The following is a 26,130-nucleotide window of genomic DNA, read 5'->3' on the forward strand; positions in this document are numbered from 1 at the left end:
CATATTTCTTATTCAATAGAGCGCACAGGAAAAATCTCTGTGATATACTTGGCCTCTAATAAAAACCATGGGGCCTTGCCAAACGATGGGAAATGAGATTCCATTTTCTAAATCGATCCTCAAAATTAAATCCCCATATGCATTAGAAGCTAAAAACTGCAAAATGCTACAGGAATGGCCCTGCTAAAAATGGCAGGATTCTGTTCTGGTAAACCGAGAAACCATTCGCTTCTTTCATTATTCAATATAAGCGATCAATTTTTGTTTAATCAATAGGTGATTTTTCTTCTAGGACTCATGAATTGACTGGACAGTTTTAAAGAAGGCTAAATCTTGCAGCAAAGGTGACTTCTCGTGGTTTTGGTCATAAATCAACCAATTGTTGCACAGATAAAGATTCCCAGTGACCTCGGCTTTCCCAAGAAAACCCTTTTATAGAAGGACCAGAAATTCTATGAATTACCAAGAAGACCCAAACTAAAAATGGGAAGAAAATAAGGGAAATAATAGCACCAACTGCTTCAAAGTGAACTGTGAATCTAGAGAGCTGCTCTTTTAAAGTGTTTCTCTGATTGTGGAACGGAAAAGCTAGTTAACTATGAAATATATGACTAAGGAATCCCACATTGTAGAAAAGTAACAGGTGAGACCCTTTGTTCTTTGCAATACAACAAAGACTAAAAAAGGAGAATATTTCTAGTTCAGGGTTGAAATGAGGGCTCCTTGGTGCTCTCTGAGCTTGCTTGTTTCCTTCCAGATGGTTCATTACTGAAACTAGGTAACCTCATCTAGCACTCATGATGTTACCTAGTTGGGTAAATGAGACATTTTGAAGAAAACAAGCAAGCACAGAGAGCACCAAGGAGCCCTTACCACAAAGACAATTCCAGATCTCCTTGTACAATCTCAATTCTAGAGCATGGTCAATCTTGACTTGCTTTTTACCAGTGCACCTGTGAATCAAGCTGAGTTCTGCAATCCACAGGAATCCATCTGGAGAAAAGAGTTACTCACCTGTGATGATCAGACATTCATTGTGATCCAGGACCTCCGTAATGAGACGAGAGACGATCAATTCTGGATTGATTAAGAACCGGATTTCTTCTTGTACCAATCCTGCACCAGTGACACCCCCTCCGACAAAGCGGTTGGCAAAGTCCACCTGACAAGATACGCTGAGCGTTAATTTCTGAATATCTGCCTTTGCTGACCCCATTCAATAAATCCAAAAACGAACGGAAATGCCCATCTCTTGTGGCTGACAGCTACATGGTTGATTCTGATCACAAGCCACTCGACTTTGTTCATTGTTCATGGCTAGCCTAATGTTCATTTGGGGTTTAGGTTTAGGTTTAGGTTTTATTGGGATTTATATGCCGCCCTTTTCCCTGAGGAGACTCAGGGCGGCTTACAACCACAGGGGAGGGGAGGTGCAAGGTCAAAACAAAACAATTGGTGAACAAAAGAAAAATAATAAAACACAACTTTCATTCAGCAATCAAACACTCGGGCGGGTGATTGGAAACCTATTCCCAGGCCTGCTGGGAGAGCCAGATCTTGAGGGCTGCGCGGAAGGTCTGGATCGTGGTGAGGGTGCGGATCTCCATGGGGAGCTCGTTCCATAGGGCCGGGGCAGCAGCAGAGAAGGCTCTCCTCCGTGTGGTCGCCAGTCGGCATTGACTGGCTGATGGAATTCGGAGGAGGCCTAGTCTGTGCGATCTAATTGGCCGATTTAGGGAGGTAATCGGCAGAAGGCGGTCTCTCAAGTACCCAGATCCACTACCATGGAGTGCTTTAAAGATGGTCATTAGTATCCTGAAGCGCACCCGGAGACCAACAGGTAGCCAGTGCAGCTCGCGGAGGACAGGTGTAACGTGGGCGAACCGAGGTGCGCCCACTATCACTCGCGCGGCCGCATTCTGGACTAGCTGTAGTCGCCGGATGCACTTCAGGGGCAACCCCATGTAGAGCCCATTGCAGTATTCCAGTCTGGAGATCACAAGGGCTCGAGTGACTGTTGTGAGGGCCCCCCGATCTAGGTAGGGCCGCAACTGGCGGACCAGGCGAACCTGGGCAAATGCCCCCCTGGTCACAGCTGACAGCTGGTGGTCAAAAGTCAGCTGTGGATCCAGGAGGACTCCTAAGTTGCGGACCCTATCTGAGGGGTATAAAATTTGACCCCCCAGCCTAAGCGTTGGTGTATTAGCCAAATTATTGGGGGGGAAACACAACAGCCACTCGGTTTTATCCGGGTTGAGCACCAGTTTGTTAGCACTCATCCAGTTCTTAACGGCCTCCAGACCCTGGTTTCTTAAACTTCATTTCTAAGCTATGCAAATATGCTAAGACCGCCAAAGGCTACGATAAAAATGGTGCAAAAGCTTGCCTTTGAAGCGTTGCTCAAAATACCAAATCATTAAAAACCAATATTGTCTTTCAAATATTTAGTCTGGCTACAGTACGTCCTAGCAAGGCAATTTGCTTTGTTTATTCAGGATCAGAGATCCAGCAAGCTTAAACAGGACTGACAATTCCACCTCACAGGTGAAAATGTTCTGGATGCAGTCAAAAGTAAATTTATTAAAGCACAACAATGCAGCCGAACGTATTTCTCATTCCTCTTCCCACAGAGTTATAGTTCTGGAACGGCTGCTTCATGATCAACAGGCATGTTGATGTCAATGCATATTTAATTTTAAAAAATTACATTACTGGAAAAATGTCTTATTATTTCAAGCAAAACAAAAAAACACCACACAGTGGACAGTTTTCTGGGCTCAGCTGGAAAATGGATCCTGCAGCTAGAACTTTTGCAACCTCAGAGACTTAAGATATGAAAAATCAACAGCTGAAGATGCCCGAAGCAGCAGGAAACTTCAAAATGTTTTAACAGCATCCTGCTCCAAAGATTATATTATATTTTATTTATTATTTTATTAAATTTACCATAACAGGTGGGATCTGTTATTATTCAATCAGCCCCCTTCACTGCGGTATAGCCACGTCTTTGGGCCCTTACTAAAAGATGGGAGAGTTGGAGCCAACCTCACATCGGGGGGTGGCAGGGGGAAAACCCCAGCAGAAAAGGCCCCCCACCTGGACCCTGCCAGTTGGAATAATCGGGCAGACGGGACCCCCACCAGGCCTCCTCTGCCAGCACGAATGAGGTAGGCCAACCCCAGTGGGGTGAGATGGTCCCTCAAGTAACCTGGACCCACGCCGTGAGGGGCTTTAACCTGGATCCACGCTGTGAGGGGCCATCTTCCCTCCTCCCTTAAAAACTGAGCCATTCCTGAAAGGGATAGCCATCTATAGCAAGGACAAGTACTACTGGCTACTAGTCAGACTACTGACTACTACATTTAGTAGTTTTTTGCACACAGTAGTAGTATCCAAAGACGCTAATCAAAATTAAAACCCATAAAAATGTTGTTTGAACATAAATGGCTGACCATTTTCTGAGAAGCTCTTAATCAAATTTATGATCATCTGCCACTGAATCAATTTAGTTAAGTGGCAACTAAAAACTGGCATCAAGCTGCCTTCTAGCATTATATTCACAATATGTTTCTGCATATTCTCCAATTTGAGAAACTAGTGTATTTTCTGAGGTTGCATATGAGACCAATTTCCTCATTCTTTTATGCAATTAATTTTTTTATGCATTCCTCATTCTTTTATGCAATTAATTTCAGTTACCGTATTTTTCAGAATATAAGATGCACTTTTTTACCCCCCAAAAGAGGGTGAAAATCTGGGTGTTTCTTATACTCCAAATGTAGCCTCGCCCATCTGGTCTGCACGTTGGATTTTCGGTTCCTGGCGACAGGGATCCTCACTTCCACATGGAGTCTGATTCCCGAAGCGGCCCAGGGAATTGCATTGAAAGCATTTTGAAGGCTCCCCTCAGGAGCCACCAAGTGCTTGCCACCTCTCTGACACCCGCTCAGCCTCCTCCCATCGGAGACGTGCATTCTCTTTTCTCCTGGCCAGATCCGCCACCTGAAATGTGAGGATCGTGGAGGAAAGAGCTTTCAGGTGGCAGCGCTTTCTGCATGCACCGTTTTTGGAATTGGGATCCGCTACCTGACAATGCTTTCCTCCACGATCCTCACAGGTGTCAGAAGGGCAGCAAGAGCTTGGTGGCTCCTGAGGGGGGTTGAGCCTTCTCCGTTCGCAACGTCTTTGCCCTGGTTCACCGACAAAAGGGCGAACGACAAAACCGCGCCTGACTAAACCGCGGTGACAAAACCATGTGTTCTAAAGCACTCCGACGAATGAGCGCTGAATCGCGCCGACAACAGCGCGGTGACAGAAGCACGCTGTAAACCTAATCTCTAACCCTAAATGTAACCCTAAATGTAACGCTGAACCTAACCCTGAACCTAACCCTAACCCTAACCCTTACCTTGTTAAATCGGCTTTCTGCTGACGCGCTGTTGTAAAGCGCCCTTCTGCCTCCGCGTTGTTGTCGCCGCGTTGATGACATCGCGATTTTAGCGATGCGGTTTTAGCGACGCGGTTTAGTCGGGCGCGGTTTTGTCGTTCGCCCTTTTGTCGGGTCACGCTTTGCCCTGAGGGCATCGCTGGTAGCCGCTTCCCGCAGCTCAGGAGGTGTGTGGTCTCCCCACTGCTGCTGCTCGGCCTGAAAACGCTTTCATCCACGATCCTGTTTCAGGCCGAGCAGTGTCAGCGGGAAGAGCACGAGAGTGGAGCTGCTCTTTTTTCCACGGGGCAGAAGGCTTTGAATCAAGTTTGATTGTACCCTATTCCAAGTTTTAACTTTCCAACCTAGCGTCCTAAGAAATCTAGCGTCTCTGAGACACCTCTCATTTGCAGGACGAGGACTACGACGGCATATACAAAAGCCTCTTGAGTAACTGGTAATGAAAGCCGTGCTTTTCGGGCGGCGGTTTTCGGCAGATTCCAAGCATGGCTTTCTTTCTCAGTTACTCAGAGGCTTTTGTATATGCTGCCCTCCTTCTCCTGCAAATAAGAGGTGCCTCAGAGACGCTAGATTTCTCAGGACACTAGATTGGGAAGTTAAAAACCTGGAATAGGGTACAATCAAGCTTGATTCAAAGCCTTTGTCTTTGGGTCACTGCGCTGCCACCCAAAAATGCTATTACAGCAATCTCTGTAGAGCCCACTTCACCTGCCTCTTCTCGGGCAGTTCCAGGTGGCAGAGATCACGGTAACAGTATTTTGAGGTGGCAGCGAAGCGATCTCAGGAGCTTGATTGGATCCCATTCCAGGTTTTTAACTTCCCAATTTAGCGTCCTGAGAAAAGCCTTCATGGAGAGGAGACTGTTCCTCTTCTCTTCCTCCACCCCCACCTCCAATCTGCCTGGATCTGTCATGCAGCAAAGAGCCTGGCACTTTGCTGCATGACGGGGGTTGTGAAGAGGGCTGTGAACCTGCCCAGTTTTTCAAGGAGGCAGCCTAGCCAGGTCATATTCTTTGGGCTTTCCTTTTGCCGCTCAGGCACCACCACAAGGAACCGTTAATCCAAATAGAAAAAATCCCCACCCCTCCTCGCCCAATGGGCCCTTCCCGGTCAAGCACAGTAGCAGCCGTTCAGCAGCCGCCACGTGTCTTTCTCTCCTCACTGAAGGGAAGAGGCGACTGCTGCTCCTTGGACCAAGCGGCTCTGCTTGGTTGCTGATCAGAGGGAAGGGGGAAAAAAATAAAGGGTGGAGAGCTATGTTTAGTCCTGCCCTGCCCTGGGGAGGGTTAGAGAAAAACGGATTGAGATCGATAAAAACCTTATCCTTTAGGATGACTGAGCACGCACATCCCGTTTTTGCCCTCCCTGGCCCCCTGAAGCACTTTGCAGGCCTCCCAAACTCTCTGCATGCCTCAGTTTTCAGAGGGTTTGGAAGGCCTGCAGAGTCCTTCTGGGGGCTGGGGAGAGTAAAAACTTTTTAAAAAAATTTACCTCCTCAAAATCTTGGTGGGCCTTATACTCCTGTGTGTCTTATACTCCGAAAAATACGGAACTTCTCTTAACTCCAGGATATGTGATGCACAATCTTCTTAATCACACAACTGTTGTCTCTTCGCAAATGCCCTCAATTTACTATTTTGGTTTATAAAATGCATGTCACAATCACAACCCACTTAATGACAACAAAAGTCAAAGATAACTATTGAAAAAGAATAGGCATAACCCTTTGTGATGCTTTTGCAAAGGGAGAATTTTAAGCTGCATCCAAAATTTATTTGAGTGGCTTGCTTGTGGTTCATGGCTCTTACACTTAGGGCCTGCCCTTTTTTCAGGATTAAAAGATGTTTATTGTGAAGAAGATCCTACTTTATCCCCACAATAATTCCACAATGCTGCTTAGACTGAGGTTCCTCAACCTTGGCATCTTTAGGCATCTATGGTTTTCAATCCCCAGAATTCAGAAGTCCACATGTTTTCACGTTGCCAAGGTGGAGAAACAATGGTTTACCTCAAGTGAGAAAAAGTAGCTGTTCTGGAGTGAGTTTTTAGAGTTAAACGCAGATTTGAACCTTATCCAGCATTGTCACCACAAACTCACTCTGCCGTGAATAGAATGAACATGCCCAAAGGTTTAAGGAAAATAAAACGATATTCGAAACACTTATTTATTTGGGTTCAAAGTAGAAGTCAAACGAACAACCGATGTAGGTCAGAGTACTTCACGCACTTCAAAATTCTTCTCTCTCCGGTTTGCAAATATGCAAACAATGCCTAAGGATTATGGACAAGACAGGCTCCTTATCAAACTGTTCTGGTTGACTGGTTTTCAGATGAAGCTTCCTGAACTTGCTGAGCTGGTCACCAGACAGGGCACAGAAATACTGCTCTCAGTTTTTTATGTTTTTTTGTTTAAAAAAGGGCAAAAACTGAAAAATTGGCAGCCTGTCACTCCTCTACCCTGGCCCCCTCTCCTCCGACACTTGTCAATCTTCACCTGACTTGGAAAACAAACAAAGCCTAAACTCCATTTAGGTCTTCCGACTGTCAGTCAAAAAGGCTTTTCTCAAGATAGGAAACTGAGCCAATAGATCTATGTTGCAACGTGATGTGTGATAGCTTTGACATAACCTAGCGCAGAACTGATTTGTAGACATGTGCAGATTCTATGCCTACCTGGAGCATTCCCTGCCCGTTGCTCTCAATCGTCCCTTCATGGGTGACATGCAATCTGGGCAATTTTTTTGGAGATCTGTAAAAAGAAGCACATCAAAGCAACATGGGGGGAGTTGTTGATTTATTTTTTTTGTCCTCATCTTAATATGCTCTGTGCCCATTAATAAAGCAGCTGCTGCCTCTCCAACTAACAAAAAGTCCCCAAACAGCAGGAAAACTGTACAGAAAACAGGCTGTATCTCTTGCAGGTTTCATACCCTGATTGTGCGGCGTCTTTTTTTGCACCCGCCCCAAAGTTGCATCATGAACTTGGTTCTTAATGCAATCTGTCAGCTGGAAATGGATGTAAAGGAGCCTCAGGGGACGATTTTGGGTACAACACCCTGTTGTGCCAGCTACATTGCTGATTTGTGAATCATACAGCAGAATCTTTTTATTATCTTTCATTGAACCCTGCTGAAATAAAACGTGTCATTTGCAGATTGCAAGGAGATAAACGTATTGGCAGCTGTACCCTTAACTGGGGCTTTATAGATTTACCGATTTACCAAAATAGCAGCGACAAGAAGCAAGTTTTCAGGGTAATTCTTAAAGAAGAATGGCAAATTAAAGACTTTGTGTTGTTGAAGGTTTAAGATCAGGATGACAAGTTATCAATTTCTATCAAAAAGGAGTACTTGAGGATTTTCATGCAAAATAAAGTTGCTTTTCTCCTTTAGAAATAAAAATAGTCACCATCCTAACATACAAAACGGTTTTGTTTGTAAAACACACCTCTTGGTCTAGCGCTCCTTTTATATGAACATCGGATATATGGACTTTGTTTCTCTCAGTGGTTTTGGCTATATTTGGGTGTCCAGCCTTGGCAACATTAAGATCTGTGGACTTCAACAGCCAGAATTCCCCAGGCATAGCATAGCATAGCATTTAGCATAGCATATAGCATAGCATAGCGTAGCATAGCTGGCTAGGGAATTCTGGGAGTTGGTCCATAAACCTTAAAGTTGCTGAGGCTGGAGACCCCTGATCTATATGGTTCTAGAGAGGTGGAATCAGCTGCCCTTATATACCTTTATCACTTGTTATGCCCATTCTTTTTCAGTTACTCGGGCAATCCTGTTTCTCTTTATGTTGTTTGTTCCTGACTGGTAACAACCATGAAGTAATGATTCAGGTTGCAAAATGTTCCTACCTTGCTTACTAATTACACAACAAGATATTACTTTTAACTTGTAATAGTGACAATAGCTATTTGTTGAGATACACTCTTTGTTTCAATTTGCATTTTGAATCTTATTCTTGGCCAAGCTTTCACTGTAATGAATTGAAACATATATAGTAAATAAAAAAAGGAGATATTGTTTGACTTTACCTTTCCCATTCTGGAAATTCCTGCAGACACTGTCTGGTAAATGTCACAAGCCCAGTGGGTTCTTAAAAGCAAACAGACCAAAACAGAGAAATATTAGTAACTTCAATATCTATAACTCCAATCTGCAGCCACTGTTCATTATTAAATTCATATGCCGCCCACCACACTACCATGCAACTCTGGATGGGATACAGTCTCATAAATATGAGCATAATACAATTAGAAGTTTTTTTAAAAAACATGAAAACATTAAGCATTAAAAGTTTAAACATTAAAATAAAATAAACAACAGAATACATAAACTTGGATGCCTACTAATAATTAAGGTTGACATTCTACCCAAGCATCTTGGAGAAATCAGAGCTGGACCCAGTAAGTTTTCTAGATAAGCATTGTACCGGAGGAAACAAGTTTATTTTACTTTACTTTCGTTTATTCTTGTGGAAATGCCTCATCTCTTGTGTTTTGCAATGATTTGGCTGACTGATTTGCTAAACGGAGACATGAAGGGAGCAGAATGCAATATCCCTGGAAAATTCTCTATGGAAAATATTTAAAGAGTCTTATTAAACTATTTAGAAGCTGCAAGGGATTCAAGAAGTTTGTCGGAAGCCTTGTTCCATCCCCGCCTCCCCCAGCAATATCTGCATTAATCTTCTGTTTCACCACAAAATGACTATTGTATGAAGAGCTAATGTTGCCCAAATAAAGCTTTCACCTTCTAAAAGCAGAACAGCACAAGAGTTGGAAGGGAACTTGGAGGTTTCTAGTCCAACCCCTTGCTCAAGCAGGAGACCCTCTACTATTTCAGTCCAATCTCTTTCTTAAAAATCTCCAGTGATGGGAGTGCCCACAACTTCCCAAGGCAAGCCCTTCTACGGGTTCATTGCACTCACCGTTAGGAACCCCCCTTCCTTGTGGCAGCCCCTTTGATATTAGAATGACGCTATTTGGATCTGCCTCAGTATCATCTAAACGCCAAGGCTGGAGGGGAATACATGATGCTGCCATCCTTTGGCAATAAACCGAAGTTGATTAATCGGAGGTAGGCAGTTTTCGACTTATGGCCACCATGGAGCCCACAATTCCCATTGTTAAGTAAGATAGTTATTAAATGAGTCCCCCCATTTTACAAACTTTCTTGCCCACGGTTGTTAAGTGAATCACTGCAGTTGTTAAGTTAGTCACAGGATTGTTAAGTGAACCTGCCTTCCCCGTACACTTTGCGTCTCAGAAGGTCACAAAAGGGGACCACATGGCCCCGGGTCACTGCAACAATCATAAGTATGAACCGGCTGCCAAGTGTCCAAATTTTGATCCTAAGGATGCTGCAACTGTCATAAGAAAAACAGTCGTTACTTTTTTCAGTGCCATTGTAACTTTGAACGGTCACTAAACGAATGGTTGATAAATGTACAGTTCATTCAATGACCGTTCAGAATTACAACCATACTGAAAAAGTGACCATTTTTCAGAGTTGCAGCATCCCTGTGGTCGTGTACCAAAATTCAGGTACTTGGCAACTGACTTGTATTAATGACGGTCGCAGTGCTCCGGGGACACATGATCCCGTTTTGTGACCTCCTGACAGGCAAAGTCAATGGGGAAGCCAGATTCACTTAACCATTGTGTTACACTCTAAAGAATTGCAGTGATTCACTTAACAACTGTGGCAAGAAAGATCATTAAATGGGAAAAACTCACTCAACAAATGTCAAGAACAGAAAACTTGGGCTTAATTGTGGTCGTAAATCGAGGACCATCTGCGCTGTCCAATGACTTAGCACGCTGTTTTTCCAAAGCTATGTTTGCTACTTGGTGATGTCATTATTATTAGTTGCAGAAGTAACACTAATAGTGCAACCCATTTCTTAGGGTCAAACTGTTCAGATTTCATAATAATGGGGTGACTTCTTCCTATATATTTTTTACATTCTTCAGAGGTTATGATCTCCCTCCGCCAAAGTTCTCATGAAAGATCCCGAAGCTGAAGGGCTGACATTGACCATTTGTCACGATCTACCAGTCATTAAACCAGAGAGTTAAAGGCTTAATTCCCCTGGGGCAGAGAAAAGGCTACGAGATTAGCCACTTTACTTTTTTCAGTGACTCTTCGGAAGTAGCAAAAAAGGGTTTTCAGCTTCTCAGGCTTTCTCGGAGATCGCCCCTCAAACAATCTACGGGAAGCAAAAAGATAGGACAATTATTGGAAAGTAATTAAGCAAAGCAAAATGAAGCAATTGCATTCCCCAAAGCCCATTTTAAAACAATCCCTGTCACAATTTTTCTCGGTTCTGGTTTGCTCTTGGTACGGGCCAAGGATCTGCAGAAGAAGGAAGATGGTCTAAGTCCACATCAAAATGCTGGGTGGTTCCTTTCTTTGCGTATCAAATGTACTTGTCCAGATTATCTGAATCCAATTGAAAATTCAGAGCCCCAATCGGAACAGATGATATTCTGCTCTTCTAAACAGATACTGTCTTTTTTTGGAGCATAAGACACACCTTTTTCCTTAAAAAAAGAGGCTGAAAATCTGGGTGCGTCTTATACACTGAATACAGCATTTTTCAACTTCCAAAACCCCACCCCCTTCACCAAAATGGCCGTGCATAGCTTTAGGAGGCTTTCAGATTGCTCCTGGGGGCCTGGGAGGGCAGAAATGAGCAAAAATCTTGCTGCGTCTTACACGCCGCTGCGTCTTAATACTCTGAAAAATACGATAGTTGGAGTATACTCAAGAGAGACTTTTTATTAGCCTTATTCAATTCTGGAATTGGGTAATATGTGTTCCGTCCTTGCTCCGTTTTAAGTAGTAAATACAAACTTTGATTTTTTAAAAATGCTTTATTGCTTTACTATCTATTTTTTCATGTAGTACAGGCAATGCGTTTTTTTCTGAGCTTTTTGCTACGTAAGACCTAGCAAGTGAAGGACGTGGTTTCTATATTTAACAAGTGAAAACAAGTAACTCGGCCACTTGTGTCACCATTTCAGCATTTGTTTTCTTGGTCATGATTATATTTGCCCTGATTTTGGCAATAAGCATTTCAAAATCTGCCCCTTTAATATATTGACAATAAGTTAGGTTCCTTCAATGGTTTTTTTTCCCGATTAAGAAAAAGAAAATTTTCTTTTTCAGCCATTTTACTATGCAAGGAACACATTTCCTTGTTTGATTTCAAAGCTGGGGGGGGGGGGGAGGATACCCTCATTAAATCCTGGAACACCTGTAAACATAACTATTTTTAGTCATTAAAAGAGCACATACTTTTATATCCAGCATGTTTTAAACTGCCTTCCAGCCATCTGCACTTATGTGACTGGATTTCATTTCATACAAAACAAACTCCATCGCAATGGCTGGCCTATAATGCAATTTGCCTGGAAGGAGAAGCTGTGGTGGCTTGAGAACAGGAAGGAGGAGGCCTCTTAAGAATCTCTTCGCTAATAGAGGCCAGAGATGGCAAAAAAGATTGGGGCACACTCTCATCTCTCACATCCACTCTCGAAAGGTTAACTAGGAAAGGCTAGGATCTGCCTCATTCTGTTTGGTAGAAAGGAACGCTCAATTTGAAGAAAAAGATTTTGACATGTCCGTGGAGATTCTCAGTCATCCAAGTCATGGTTTTCCCAAAGAGCCTTTATTTTGTTCAAGAGGCAACTGGACTTCCTTTGTTTTTCCTTGAAGAAATTTCGCTTCTCATCCAAGAAGCTTCTTCAGTGAGGAGGAGAAAAAGGTTCTTGAGAACTGAAGAAACTTCTTGGATGGGAAGTAAAATGTCTTCAATGAAAACAAAGGAAGTCCAGTTGCCTCTTGAACAAAATAAAAGCACCTTGGGATCAAATTTCAATAACTGAAATTTAAGTCTTTGTTTGGAAGCTAGCTTTCAAAACAGTGATGCAAAACAAAAAAAACCAAAGTTGAAATAATGTTTTCATAGAAGCCTAGGGCTAGAAGGGACTTTGGAGGTCTTCTAATCCAACCCATGTCCAGGGCAGGGATCCTCAGGCCACCCTTGGCCAATGGCTGTCCAGTCTTTTCTTGAAAACTTCCAGAGAAGGAGCCCCCCCCCAACTTTAGGAGGGAGGGAGACTCTCAAAGTTGGGAAATTTTAAATTTTGGATTGTTCATTGTGAAGCTTCCACCCATTGCTTCTTCTCTTGTCCTCAGGTGGTAGGAAAGCGTCTGCTCTGTCTCCCCTGTGAGAGCCCTTCATGCATTGGAAGGCTGCTATCACGCCTCTCCCCAACCTTCTCTTCTTTAAACTAGACATGCCAACTTCCTATAACTGCTCCTCATAGGATTTAGCCTCTACGTTCCTTACTATCTTGACATTCTTCTCAGCGGTCTTCCTTTGTATTGAGGTGACCAGAACTGGACAGTTTTCCAGGTGCAGTCTAACCAGGGCAAGATAGAGAAGCATTTTCACTCGTTGGTTAACTTCAGTTGTAATGGTGAAGAACACATCCACATAACTCTGGAAATTCCTAAGCTGGGAGAAGATCTAGAGTCAACTTGGGAATTCGCTGGAGATGCTGCTTAAAGTCTATACCTGAAGGTACAGGTGCCTGTGAAGTAGGAAAGAATGAGTTTGCTACCTGTTAACCTGTTAACATGGGTGTTGCATCAGACTGTGATGAATGAAGTAGCAGTACTTATAATAAGGTCAATATAAGGTCTATCCTACAAAATAGACCTTTGGTAGATCTTCTGTGGCCTGGTGGGATTGGTGTCATTGAGACACCTCTGTAGGTGAACAGAATGGTTGCAAATTGCTCAACTTCTCAGTTATGAAGAACCAGGCCTCAGCGGTGAAATTGACCACCTCAGCAAAAAGGTCACACAGCGGATGCTACAGCAACTAATGAACCTCTGTTCTGTTGATTTGGGCTGGAACATGAACTGTTGTGGTCCGCTGGCAGCCTGCAAAGCTGCCAGAAGAGTCGGACAGCAAGGAAGTTGGGGAGGAATATAGACCAGTCCTGGAGTCTGGGGAAGGTGCGGACAAGGACTCTGTGTTGGCATCAGAGAGATGGCGAGGGCCATCTGGGAGTTATGTGCTGCCTCTGGAGCCTCCAGAGTTGGACAGCAGCGAGGCAGAGGAACAAGCTCCCACTGTTCCCAGTGCGCTCATATACAGAGCTGCCAGAAGGCAAGAACAGTTAAGACAGAAGGGACGACTCAGGAGTAAGGCTTGGAGGTGATTGGCCCCTCCCATAGGACGTAAGGGAGGAGCAAAGGCATGTGAGCCTTTGCAGGAAGCAACTTGGTTCATGCTGGTCAGTTTACCTTCTGAAACTCCGTTTTGATTCTTTGCTCCATGTGGCCGTGCTAAGCTAATTGCCAATTAAGTATTTGGCAGCGTTTCAAGGAAGATAAAGATGGGTGCTTATCAGCCTTATCCCAAAAGACTTTGCCAGCCTACTGTAGGACTCTTTCCAACTATTTGGGGCTCATTACAGGATGTGAATGAACATAATTCACAGCCTTTGAAATAAAAAGAGGGTTTGGGGGATTAAGCGTGTGCTTTTTACTGTATTAGGAAACCTAGGTCAGAACAGCAACAGGCATGGAACGAACTAGGAAGAAAAGCACCAGTAAAGTCAAGGGAGTGGCACAGTGGTGCATCTCACATGTTTTAGGAGATTGTTCTTAGGCTAAAATGTCCCAGATGTTTTCTGTAGCACTTAGATGTTGCTGGCAGTGGAACTGTGAGAGAAGTAGGGATGCTGCAACACTTGGGTCTTCGGTGGTGCCCCATCTTACTCGTTACATTTTTATTTAGCTCAGCTAAAGATTTGCAGGAGAGACTTGAAAGCAATTTGTTGATCAGACTTCACATAATCCATTTGCTAATGGAACATTCTGGCTGAATTTCTTTAGATGTTGACCTAATTATAAAGCAATATAAGTAAAAGGCAAAACTCATCGTTTTGATCTTGTAGTTTTGACTCCCATTATTCAGCATCTGAGATTTGACCAATAATGCAATTTGAGTGTTATCGTGTGTGTGTGTGTGTGTGTGTGTGTGTGTGTGTGTGTGTGTGGTTTTTTTGTTTGTTTTCTGCTAACAGGGCAATGAAGCAAGGGTTGTTACCATAATCGTCATTTTTTGTTTCCTAGCAAACCTGGAGAGATTCAGTCTAAAAGCAGGATTATATTCCGATCCACTTTTTTTGGAAGTCTCGATATAAACATCTGATGACAGGTTGAATCTACAAAATGTCTGCTCAGGAAGGAAAGTGGTGGCTTTGGGTATCTTTACGGTACTTCAATTTTACAATTTTCCTTCAAGAATTTTAAAAAAGTATTTTTCTTTTCCTTTTTTTTACTTCATTCTGGTTGCTACAGGTTGTTCCTTGTCACACACTTTTATTTGTAGCAGTTTTAATAATTGCAATAGTTTAAGATTATTCTTACTCCTTTATAGGAAAAAAATGTGTGTATAGTAGAATTTAAGGAAAACAGAGCTCTTCCCTTCAAAAAGTTAAGAGGATTAAAAATCGCATATTAAAGTTTTATTTTCCAGTTTGCCTTTTTTCATATATTAAATTTATTTAAAAGGTGTCCATACCAATCGTACAAAATCTATTTTGCTTTGCCGCTACACAATTGTAAGTACTTTTTCATTTTCTCAAAACATCTTCAGAATCTTTCATAGAGAATTGGGAACTTTAGTCAGCTGAGCATATAAAGAATGTTTGTATTTTACTTTTTCCCTCAAAGTTTTAGGAAAAGAGAATTTTCCTCAAGTGAGATTTAAGTTTTCTAATGAAAAAAGTCTCCAAGCACCTCCAAACCATGTCAAACACAAAGTACCATGGAAAACAAATTCTTGGTTATGGCTGTGAGTCTTTTTAATTAAGCAAATGAGTTTCATTTTCTTTATTTACATAGAAAATAGCTTGGAGGTTTAGGAATCCCCTGGCTTATGAGTAAACGAACACATTTCAACCATTTCACCTCACAGACAATTTCTTTCCATCTTTATTGCAGTCAACCAAATATCAAGTGTAACATCAACTCTACCCAACAAAAAACAACAACTACTACTTGATCTCAAGGTGAATTATTTTTTGCACTTGTGACAAAATCACATGTCCCTTTCCTCTATGGTATCATCTACCCAACAAGTATTACTTTTCTGGCTCTTTTTTTTTGTTCCTGTAGAAAGTGGAACCATTACAAACTTTGTAAATAGAAGAAAAAAGAAAGAGAGGATGGGAAGGAAGGAGGGAAGGAAGGAGGGAGGGAGGATAGATTTTGACTTTGAAAATGAATACAGTTAATTCAAGGTCTTTACATACACTGCTATATTTAACTCTCCTGATGTTCTATTAATTTCTAGCAGGGAAGCTTTTAGTCAACATTTCAGAGTGCCCTGAGTTTCCACCCAAAGGCCAAAGCTACTGGGATGGGCCTCAATCTTTTCTCCCCATGATTCAGTGTTGCATTTGTTTATAGGCCTGTGTGTCTCTATTGAGAGGTCAGTGGATCTGCTGGACAAGACTTCCCTTGGCAGCACAAAAGAAAGCGAAATGAAACTTTTGAAGGCAGTCGAACAATCAAATGGAGTCTCTGACTAAATCCTATTTAAAGGCATCAAACACAATTAAACTGCAAGTCAAACAAAGTCCATGTTGTACCATCTTAACTTAGCAATGTTTGGTTCCAAAATGAATATTGGATATATTTCAATTTCCCCCAAAACTATCGGCCTTTCACTATCCCTCAAAAAGCCAGCTTATTTTTGTGGCTTGAATATTTATGGAGAATTTCCATCATAAAGGTGGCAGAATCAATATTTTTAGTGTTTAAAAAAAGGATGGATGGATGGATGATTACGGTAGCTGTGTAAAACGCCTTATGGACACAGTCTGAAAGGGGCCCCCTGACACCTTCCCAAACGTATCCCAAAGTATTGTTGGTCTCAAAACTGCACAAGAACTCAACAAGGAAATGTTGCTGTTGTGGTGGTTTTAAATTTTCCATGGGGAAATAATATATGGAATTCATAAACAAGCTAGTTTTTTAAACCAACTTCCAGAAAATATTCAGGTATTGGAAATGAACTCATTTGTAGGAGGTGACCAGAGGCAGTTTTCATACATACGATATGGGGCTCTCTTTCCTAAGTGGATTAGCTCAAATAGATGAAAAAATTGAGGGTCATTAAAGTTATCCAATTGATGCTTATGGTAAAAGACAATTGCATTACTGCAAAATCAGATTTCCACTCCCCTGCATAAACATAATGTGCAGCAGAATCATTTCCTTGCAGTTCATGTATCTTAACTAGCATACTTTGCCCTTGTCTTGATTTTTTTTAAAAAAAGTTCACAAGCTTTCTTTGCTGGCATTCAGGAGAGGACAGGGTTCACCACGGCTTCGTCTTCTAGCTTTAATCAAAGGAACAACACACTTCAATCAAAGATTCGTCCCTGCATAATATTTTTCATTTAGAGCTGTCCCTTGTTTCTCAAATATGAACACAATGTTCTTTATGGGGACGTGAGAAGCCAGTAGCTCTGAGGCTACACTGAGTAAGGATTCTTCTTAAAAAGATGACTTCATTCTTCATGAGCAATGAGTTATGGGAAAGGAGGGAGGGAGGGAGGATATGGGACATCTATTGCAAGGGGAAATCAAAGTGAGCTGCCAATCCAAGGAAGTGACCTTTGACACTAAACTATGTCTGCGGCTATATCCCCTAACAAATGTTTAGGGGAGACTCATCAAAACCTGTTGGGGCCCCAACAGGTCCTCTCCTCGTCACCCTTGCATTTTCAAGTTATTTTAAAGACCAATAGCCCTCCAGGGTCCTTCCTCCAGGGATGCTTCTGGCTCCAGTTCCATCAGCAGGGGAGCCCTCCGTAGGTCTTTCCCAGACGGCAGAACCCATTAGGAAAGAGGAGCTACAGCAGAAGGAATCTGAGTCGGAGTCCATCAGTGGGGGGAAAAGCGCAGGGTATGATCAGCCGATCGGCATCCCTGCTCCCTTGGTTCAGCATCAGCTGCGCTGGGCTTGGATTCGCCTTGTGTGTTTCCTAAGGCTGCGCCATTCTGTATAGTGTGCTTTTGGTCTGCTTTGCAGGTCTTTCTGCCGAGCATCCAAAATCTTAGCTTGGCAGAAATATCTGTTGTGTGTCACAGAGCTAATATCACCAATTCACCAAGTGACACAGATTTGCATTTTTGCATGCTTCGCAATTGTTGTGCGAATGTGCAAGTCTCACAGAGGGTGGCTGTTTTAGCAGCCCTCTCAAAAACCCTGAATGTTGCCCCTTAGTTGAAAATGCTGCAGGGACTCTCGACCCAAGAGAAATTTTGGAGAACCACAAACCAAATAAACATCTATAACACAATCTCCGAAATCCCCACCTGGCTCTCCAGAAGCTTTGCAGTAAATGAAGTCAAAATAATCCGCTACATAAAATTCAGTCGGGCTAAGAACTTAAGGGTTTCTTTCTTTTTTTTAAATCCTCCTGATCAGTTGTTGTCAACAGCAGATAAGAAGGGTGACGGAAGCACCTTTGGTTTAAGGAAAATAAAATATGTAACATTTTTAACCTTTTGTAGCCAGCGTCTCTTATTTTGATAAGACAGATGGATAGCCCTGTCATCAGACCTACTGCTTTTTACCGAACAGGTACACCATTTGAAGTTGCTATTTTATTGCCTAAAATGACTCTTACACCATAGATTTTAAAATTATTTTGACAACAGCTGAGTCTCCAAGTAAAAAACAAACAAATGTGAAAGGTTTAAGCTTCCCAAGCAAAGTGTACATTAAATGTCAGTGGAGATTCTCAAGTCATCCAGGTCATGGCTGTCCCTTCTTCAAGAGGGAGAAGATGTTTCGCTTCTCAGTTCCCCATCATCCAATCAAAGCTAAAGAAGCTTCTTGGATGACAAGTGAAATGTCTTCAAAGAAAAGCAAAGCCTCTTGAAAAAGGCACCTTTGGGACAAGTGTATATTAAATTCGTTCTTTTTTTTTCTGTTCCAAAAAGATTAGCAGTCAAATGGCTAGCTCAGGTAATTAACTGATTTAGAAGGCCATATTCTCAAAGATATCAAGTACAAAGATATCCAAGACAAGTTCAACTTTTTCTGAGATAGAATATAATTTCAACCCACAATTGAGATGTTTAAAAAAATGAGTAACTGTGTTGCGGCAAGCTGTGCAATAAATACAAAATGCAATCTAAATCCACGGTGTTTCTACCCCTTCAGAAATGCCCTTAGATGCTCCTATTTATCTCAGGAAGACAACATCAGGACCAAATAAATAAAAAAAGCAATTCGGATCCAAATCTAATTCCTCCTACTTCCTGAATGAACTTCTGCAAAACGACTTCTATAATGAGATATTCTGGAGACTACAGGAAATCCTTGATTTACAACCACAATTAAGCCCAACATTTCCACTGCTAAGCAAGACAGTTAAGTCAGTTTTGCCCTATTCTGCAACCTTTCCTGGACGCAGTTATCATATCATTAACACGGTTGCTAAGCAAATCTGGCTTTCCCAAGGTCAGAAGATTCTTAGAGGGGATCGCTTGACCCTTGGACACCGCAACCATCCTAAGTACATGCCAGTTGCCATGACCATGACCCTGGTACAAAAAATGGTCTCAAGTCCCCCCCCCCGCCCCCACGCTGTCACTAAATGTATGATCTGATAACTCGAGGACCCCCTGTAACCAGAGGAAGCCATGAGGCCCCATGCAGACCGTTCCAGTCAGGGGAGGCCCTGGCGTGTGTTCTGAGGCAGGGAGGGGCACTCTACCTGTTGAAGTTAATGTCCGGGTAGCTCGAATACTCTGACTTCATCTTGGCATTGCGCCGAGGGAAGGTACAGAAGAAGGCGTTGGCTAGGAGAGTGGCTGCCTGCTCCTGGGACAGAGTGACTGCGTGGTTCATTTTCTGCTTTAGAAGAGGGATCGGCTAAAAGAGAAATAAAACAAGAAGGGTCTTGGGAGGGTCTCGGATGAAAGGCAAAACATTTGCAAGGAAAAAACAAAAAGAAACCAAGTCCAGTCCGCTTTTGGAAATGAAGACAAGACATCCTCACTTGAGAGATCTGGAAGAGAAAGCACCCACAAGAAGCCAGGAGAACAAAATGGCGCTTGCTAATTTAGAGGCTCGGGGAGCTCCTGAAATCAGCATCGCCCCGAAGTCAAGAGTTGTTTATCCAGGCTGATTGGGACAAGAGCCTTGTTTGACAAACTGCAGACTTCAATCAATAACAACAAGAAGACAAACAGAACATCGGGGTCTTGAAAAAAAGACAGGGGGAAGAGGGGGAAGGTGAAGGAGCCGGGAAGGAAAAAGAAAGCCGGAAGGGATGGCATTAATTGTGCTTAGCAGGCTGGCTCTCATGCCGTTCAGCAAAGGGCAATCACAGGCAATCACATCGCAACAGCTGTGAGACAAGGCGCCGTGATGAGACACCAAACAACACAACTACATTGGAAGGACTGACATGCTCCTTAGGTTGATTGCCTTCTTTAAATGGGAAAGAAAATTACGGTTCAAGAAAAAAATAAATGGCAAACTGAGGAGCTTCCACCGAAACATCCTGATTGTCTGGTTGCTTTACAAACATGTTTAACCTCAACAAAATATACAGCCAGCAGCCCCCAAATAGGAGATATCCTGAGGTCAGGTTTTTTGTGTGCATCTCCTTAAGAAGAAACTGTTTAAAACTTGCAAACAGAAGTAACTGTTAAGAACAGGGTAAACCACGGAATTCTGGAGGATATGCAGATTCTCAAAATGTGAGGGCATTCTTCGTTAAAAATTATCTTTTCTAAATTCAAGAGAAAGGATTATTTGCTTACTGGGACTCTGACTCATATTTATGATGGTTGCAGTGTCCTGGAGTCACGTGATCCCCTTTTGGAATCCTCTGACATGCAAAGTTAGCGGGGAAGCCAGATTCCCTTAATAACGGAGTTACTAACTTTACAAACTCAGTGATTCACTTAGCAACTGTGGCAACAATGGTCGTAAAATGGGGCAACACTCACTTAAACACAGAAATTTTGGGCTCCATCGTGATCATAAGTCAAGGACTACCTGGATAACTGTAATAAATAGGTTCCATTATGGCTGTATGTCGAGAACTACCTTTACAGCAAATCAATGATTAGATGATTAGTGGCCTGGAGGCTAAAACATATAAAGAATGGTTGCTGGAGTTGAGTTTGGCTGAAGTAGTGAAAAGAAGCACTGGGGGTGACATGATAGCAGGTATTTGAGGGGCTGCCACAAAGGAAAGAGGGCCAAGCTATTCTCCAAAGGCAAGATAAGAAGCAATGGGTGGAAACTAATGAAGGAGAGAAGCAACCTGGAACTAAGGAGAAATTTCCTGACAGTTAGAACAATTAATCAATAGAACGACTTTCCTTCAGAAGTCGTGAATTCTCCAACAATGGAAGTTTTTAAGAAGGAATTGGACATTCACCTGCCTGAAATGGTATAGGGTTTCCTGCCTGAGCTGGGGGTGGACTAGAAGACCTCCAAGGTCCTTCCAACTTTATTATTCTGTTTTATTCTATTCTGCGTTCCTGTCCATCCCATCCCACATCCCATCCCCCATTCTGTCCTGTCCTGTCCCCTCTCTAGAGAAGACCCCTCAAACATGCAGACTCACCTGGGTGCAGATGGTGGGCAGAGAGAGCGCCAGCTTCACCATGTCAGGCAGAATGGACTGAAAAAGATGCTGGGCCTCAGCGTCTTCCAGCACCTGGAGTAAAAACAGAAGGAGAAATTCTGACATCAGGATCTGAGGGAACCAAATCTCTGCTTAGTGTGTTTTAAGGTGATTTGGGAGACCTCTTTTTCAAAAACAACAACAACAACAACAACCCTGATCTCTGGATGCACAAAAAAATAAGGTAATTGATGTTTTTCAAGGAATCCCTCCATCCAGCTGAAGGGAGGGAGCCAAACTATTCTCCAAAGCACCTGAGGGTAGAACAAGAACCAATGGGTAGAAATTAATCAAGGAGAGAAGCAACTTAGAACTGAGGAGAAATTTCCTGACAGTTAGAACAATTAATCAGTGGAACAAGTTGCCTTCAGAAGTTGTGAATGCTCCAACACTGGAGGTTTTAAAGAAGAGGTTGGATAACCATTTGTCTGAGGTTGTGTAGGGTTTCCTGCCTAGGCAGGGGGTTGGACTAGAAGACCTCCACGGTACCTTCCAACTTTGCTATTCTATTCTAATTACAGGCAGCCCTCAACTTATAACTCTTCGTTTGGTTACAACATTAGCAGAAAAAAAATGACTTGGGACTGTTTTTCACACTTATGACTATTGCAGCATCCCTGGCAGCGTTCCGGAAAACTCCAACTCCAATGAAACTCTGAGAGAGGCATTTTCTCCAAGCTCCCATTTATTAGAGTAGGTATAAAGGCATATCTGGGAAAACCCAAATCTGAGAATTCCGGCCTTTCCCTCAGTAAGTCAGAAGTCCAAACCCATCCCCTGCATCCATCTGTTCATCACATGGTCCACTCCCCATCTGTCCCAACTCCAGACATCACTCCAACCACTCCTCCTCCAGATGCAGGAATACCCTGAGCTTGACCGAAAGGAAGAATGCTATTTTATCTAACTATGTTCCATCTACTAAATCCCCTCTCCAGAAGAATGTGGCAGTGTGGAAGCATCCGGTGTTAATATGGCTTCCAAATCTGACAATCCCCTACACCCGACGGGCACACAATCAAAACTCAGACACTCAGCAGCCGACTCATACTTATGACGGTCACAGTGTCTTGCACTCATGGGATCCCCTTTTGCAGCTTTCTGGTAGGACACATCCATGTGGAAGCCAGATTCACTTCACGGGACCCGTCACTAACTTAAGAAGTGCAGGGATTCATTTAACAATGGTGGCAAAGAAGGAGGTAAAACGGGGCAAAGCTCACTGAACAACTGTCTCACTTAGAGGCAGAAATTGGGTTCAAGGACTACCTGTTTCTGATTCTCCCATCTATTTGAGTCATGTACCCATTGCCAGTTGGGTGGGAAAGTAATATTTAAAAACCCTTGTAGAAATGGCCCACTGAATCTGTTTGAAAGTAGTTTAAAGCAGAGGGTTATGAGCCTGTCCTGTAAAGGGGGAAAAAGACAGACTGAGACAACCGGAGCGCAAAGATGAAGTCCAGAATTGAACATTTTAAAGAGAGATTGAGACAAGCCAAATCCAAGGGGGAAGTCAGATCCCCCTAACCACCATGTCACCAACTGCAATGATTCACTCAACAAGAAAGGCAAGAAAGGCTGTAAATGAGGCAAAGCTCACTTAACAACTGTTTCGCTTAGAGGCAGAAATTTTGGGCTCAGAAATTTGGTCGTAGGTCAAGGGCCACCTGTAATCAGATCCAGATCCTTAAGTTTCTACAAGGGAATCTCTGAAGTATTTAACACCCATGTGAATCGATGAGCTAAATTTTGAAAAGTTTCTAAAGGAGTTCAAAGGTTTCCATTTTTTCATTTCTCAATCGATGGCCACCTATTGCGACCGTATCTTTGGAAGTTTCACAAATTGAGGGCCGTCCAATGTCATCCTCCTCACTTTTTCTTCCCACGTGCTCTGAATTTCCAAATTGCGATGTGTGTGAAGTGTCACAGGTTGAACTTGGATTTTAGGAAGTGACATCAAACCAGTGCATGTAAAATTGATTCAAAAGGCGACATTTGACCTTAAGCATCCAGAAGACTGGCAGATCTGGATGGTGCTGCTAGCCTGCTTCGTTTGAAACTGACATGCGAGGCTTTTTCTGACTGCCACGCATCCCATAACCTCCCTCACCTGATGACAGATTCTGGCACTGGGCTCTGTTCCATCTGTCAGCTCTTCTCTCTTTTCTTGATACAGAGAATAAATAGACCCAAAGCACCAAAGACTGAACTGTGCTGCCTCTACCCTGCTCCTTTTCAAGCAATTAAAAAAAAAAACCCGTGGGGTTTCATTAGCAATAAACAACTGCACGAACTGGCAAACTCTTTATTAGCCCAGAAATAAATGCAATTTTGTTGATACAATCCTGAAGTGCTCAGAATACATGAATGTCTGAGAGTGTCCAGACATCACTTCTTTGAACTAGAATACAATTATGTTTAATTATTCCTGTCTTCCTTTTCATCTGGCCTTTCTTTCAAGCAAAAGGTTGCTTCTGTCCTTGATTAGTTTCCATCTGTTGCTTCTTGTCCTGCCTTCTGGTGCTTTGGAGAATAGGTTGACCCCCTCTTCTTTGTGGCAGCCCTCAAATACTGGAAGACTGCTATCATGTCTCCCCTAGTCCTTTTCTCTAGGCTGGCCAAACCCAAACCTGCAACTGTTCTCCAGGCTTTAACTTTCAGTCTCTTAATCATCCTTGTTGCTTTTCCCTGCAGTCTTTCCAGAGTCTCAATGTCTTTTTTATAATATGGTGACCCAAACTGGATGCAATATTCCAAGTGTGTGTGGGGGGGGGGGTTCTTCCAAAGCCGTTTAGCAACTTCCTATGGCTGTGACAGGGCCCCCATTGCTAGCCTTTACTGCTATTCTTATCCCTATTTTGGGTTGCATTCCTGAAAAACAGTGAAGTCTTCTGTCTTGGCCAAATCCATCATAACCTACCAAGAGGACTTCTGTCTGGAGGCAGAGATTCAGCTCTCCTTCTCAATCATGCTTGAACTTCTCTAATGAACCGTGGTCTTCTCAGAGGCGTTTTAGAAAATGGATCTGCCACGATCCTTTTTTTTAAATCCAAAAATACTTGGATACCACAAACACCAAAAATACCACAATGACCTTGAACCACCTTTAAGCTGATTGTTTCAGCTGTTGTGGACCTCTTAATTCCTTTTGAGGAAGGCACAGAGCTTCCCAGGCCTATCAAAGAGCCATTGGGAAGAGAACTGGCTAACCATTAACAGAACAAGCCCCCAGCTCACCTGTTCAGATTAGTCTGCTCAATGGGAATCAGGCAACAAATGAATTTAATAAAAGAAACAAATAAATAGTTTGTGTACTGTAGCCCATTTCTTTAGGTTAGTGTTCTGACCTAGGCTTCCTGAGAAAGCATAAATCACAAGCTTAGTCCCAAAAACCCTCTTTTATTTAGAAGGCTGTGAATTATGGTCATTCACAGCCCGTATCAAGTTGACACAGTATTTTAGGGTAATGTTCATAAGCACCCAACTTCATCTCCCTTGAAACGCTGCCAGAGACCTAATTGCCAATTAGTTTTGCAAGGCCAAACATAGCACAGAGTCAAACAGGACTTCTCAGAGCTTGAACCGACTATATGAACTAATTGCTTCCTTCAAAGGCTCACGTCCGGTTGCTCCCCTTTTATGTCTTATGGGAAGGGCCAATCATCTCCAAGCCTTACTCCTAAGTTGCCCTTTTTTCCTTAATTGTTCTTGCCGTCTGGCAGTTTTGCGCATGCATACACTGGGAACAGGCTCACACTGTTTGTTTGCCTTACTGATGTCAGAGTCCGGAAGCAGCACATAACTGCCCTGGCTCCCTTTCTGCTTCTGACGCAGAACCCTCCTCAGAGCCTTCCCCAGACTCCAGGATTGGCCCATGTTCCTCCCCAACCTCCTCACTACCAGCTCTGTGGGCTGCGGTGGACCACAACACCAGTTAGTTTGTTTCTTGATACTTTTACGCCATCCATTCCCTCAACCACCTTGAAGGCTGAGAGGAATTAAAACAGCAAAAAAATACAATGTTGGCAATGGGTATGAAGAAAATGTAGCAAATTAGACCCCAACCCCAACCCTGTTATTATTTTTGTGATCTAAGCAAATTATTTGGCAATAAAAAGGTTAGGGAGTGCCTTTGTCCACACAAAAGGCCTGCTGTGTCATAATACAACTTTTGAGCAAATAACTTGACACAAAGCAAATTGCAGGCGTGCATCTATCTTCCTTTCTTAAAAGATGACAGAAAACTGACAAGCCCATTTTTTAAAACTCTCATTTTTAAAATAAATGGTATGACTCAGGAAAAGTTCCTTGTTTACACAATGTTGTTTGCCTCTCACAATTTGGGTGAATTTTATCAAGCCTAACTAAACAAAGCAGTTCCTGGGAGTTTAGCCCAGTTCCACCCTTAAGTCACTGGTGAGGCTAAAGCAAATTTGGGGAACAGGATGGAGAATACCTGACCTTCCCACCAAATATCCACACCCAAACCCCTCTGCTCAAAACCTAAGTGACCAGGGCTAGGACAAGCAAAACCCTAGTAAGTTCAGAGAAGAGCAACTAAGATGATAAAAGTCATGGAGACTAAACCATATGAAGAATAGCTGCATGTTTTGAGTCTGGCTAGTCTAGAGAAAAGAAGAATTGCAGGTGACATGATAGCAGTATTCCTGTATTTGAGGGGCTGCCCCAAAGAAGTGATCAAATTATTCTCCAAAGCACCAGAGGTCAGGACAAAAAATAATGGTTGGAAACTAATCAAAGAGAGAAGCAACCTTGAATTAAGGAGAAGCTTTATGATAGTGAGGACAATTAACCAGTGGAACAGCTTGCCTTCAGATATTCATCACGGGAGGTTTTTAAGAAGAGACTGGACAGCCACTTGTCTGAGATGATATAGATTTTGCTGCTTGAGCAGGGG

At 42.8% G+C, this 26,130-nt stretch overlaps 1 protein-coding gene across 3 annotated transcripts in view; it reads right to left on the bottom strand.

Annotated features, from left to right (window-relative positions):
• Positions 1 to 26,130, bottom strand: part of LOC106546002 (poly(ADP-ribose) glycohydrolase) — a 75,068-nt gene that overhangs the window by 23,939 nt on the left and 24,999 nt on the right. For all 3 annotated transcript variants that reach the window (XM_014062758.2, XM_014062759.2, XM_087703105.1), the window contains 6 exons: positions 21,153 to 21,245; positions 19,284 to 19,441; positions 10,590 to 10,669; positions 8,493 to 8,553; positions 7,121 to 7,196; positions 1,015 to 1,162 (listed from right to left, as the gene is read on the bottom strand). In XM_014062758.2, coding sequence (XP_013918233.2) covers positions 1,015 to 1,162; positions 7,121 to 7,196; positions 8,493 to 8,553; positions 10,590 to 10,669; positions 19,284 to 19,441; positions 21,153 to 21,245 — 616 coding nt within the window. The remainder of the gene's footprint in view (positions 1 to 1,014; positions 1,163 to 7,120; positions 7,197 to 8,492; positions 8,554 to 10,589; positions 10,670 to 19,283; positions 19,442 to 21,152; positions 21,246 to 26,130) is intronic.

Source organism: Thamnophis sirtalis, unplaced genomic scaffold, assembly GCF_051295495.1.
Source record: "Thamnophis sirtalis isolate CommonGarterSnake01/CBP01778 unplaced genomic scaffold, rThaSir2_p1.2 scaffold_21, whole genome shotgun sequence".
In the NCBI taxonomy this organism is placed as follows: domain Eukaryota; kingdom Metazoa; phylum Chordata; class Lepidosauria; order Squamata; family Natricidae; genus Thamnophis; species Thamnophis sirtalis.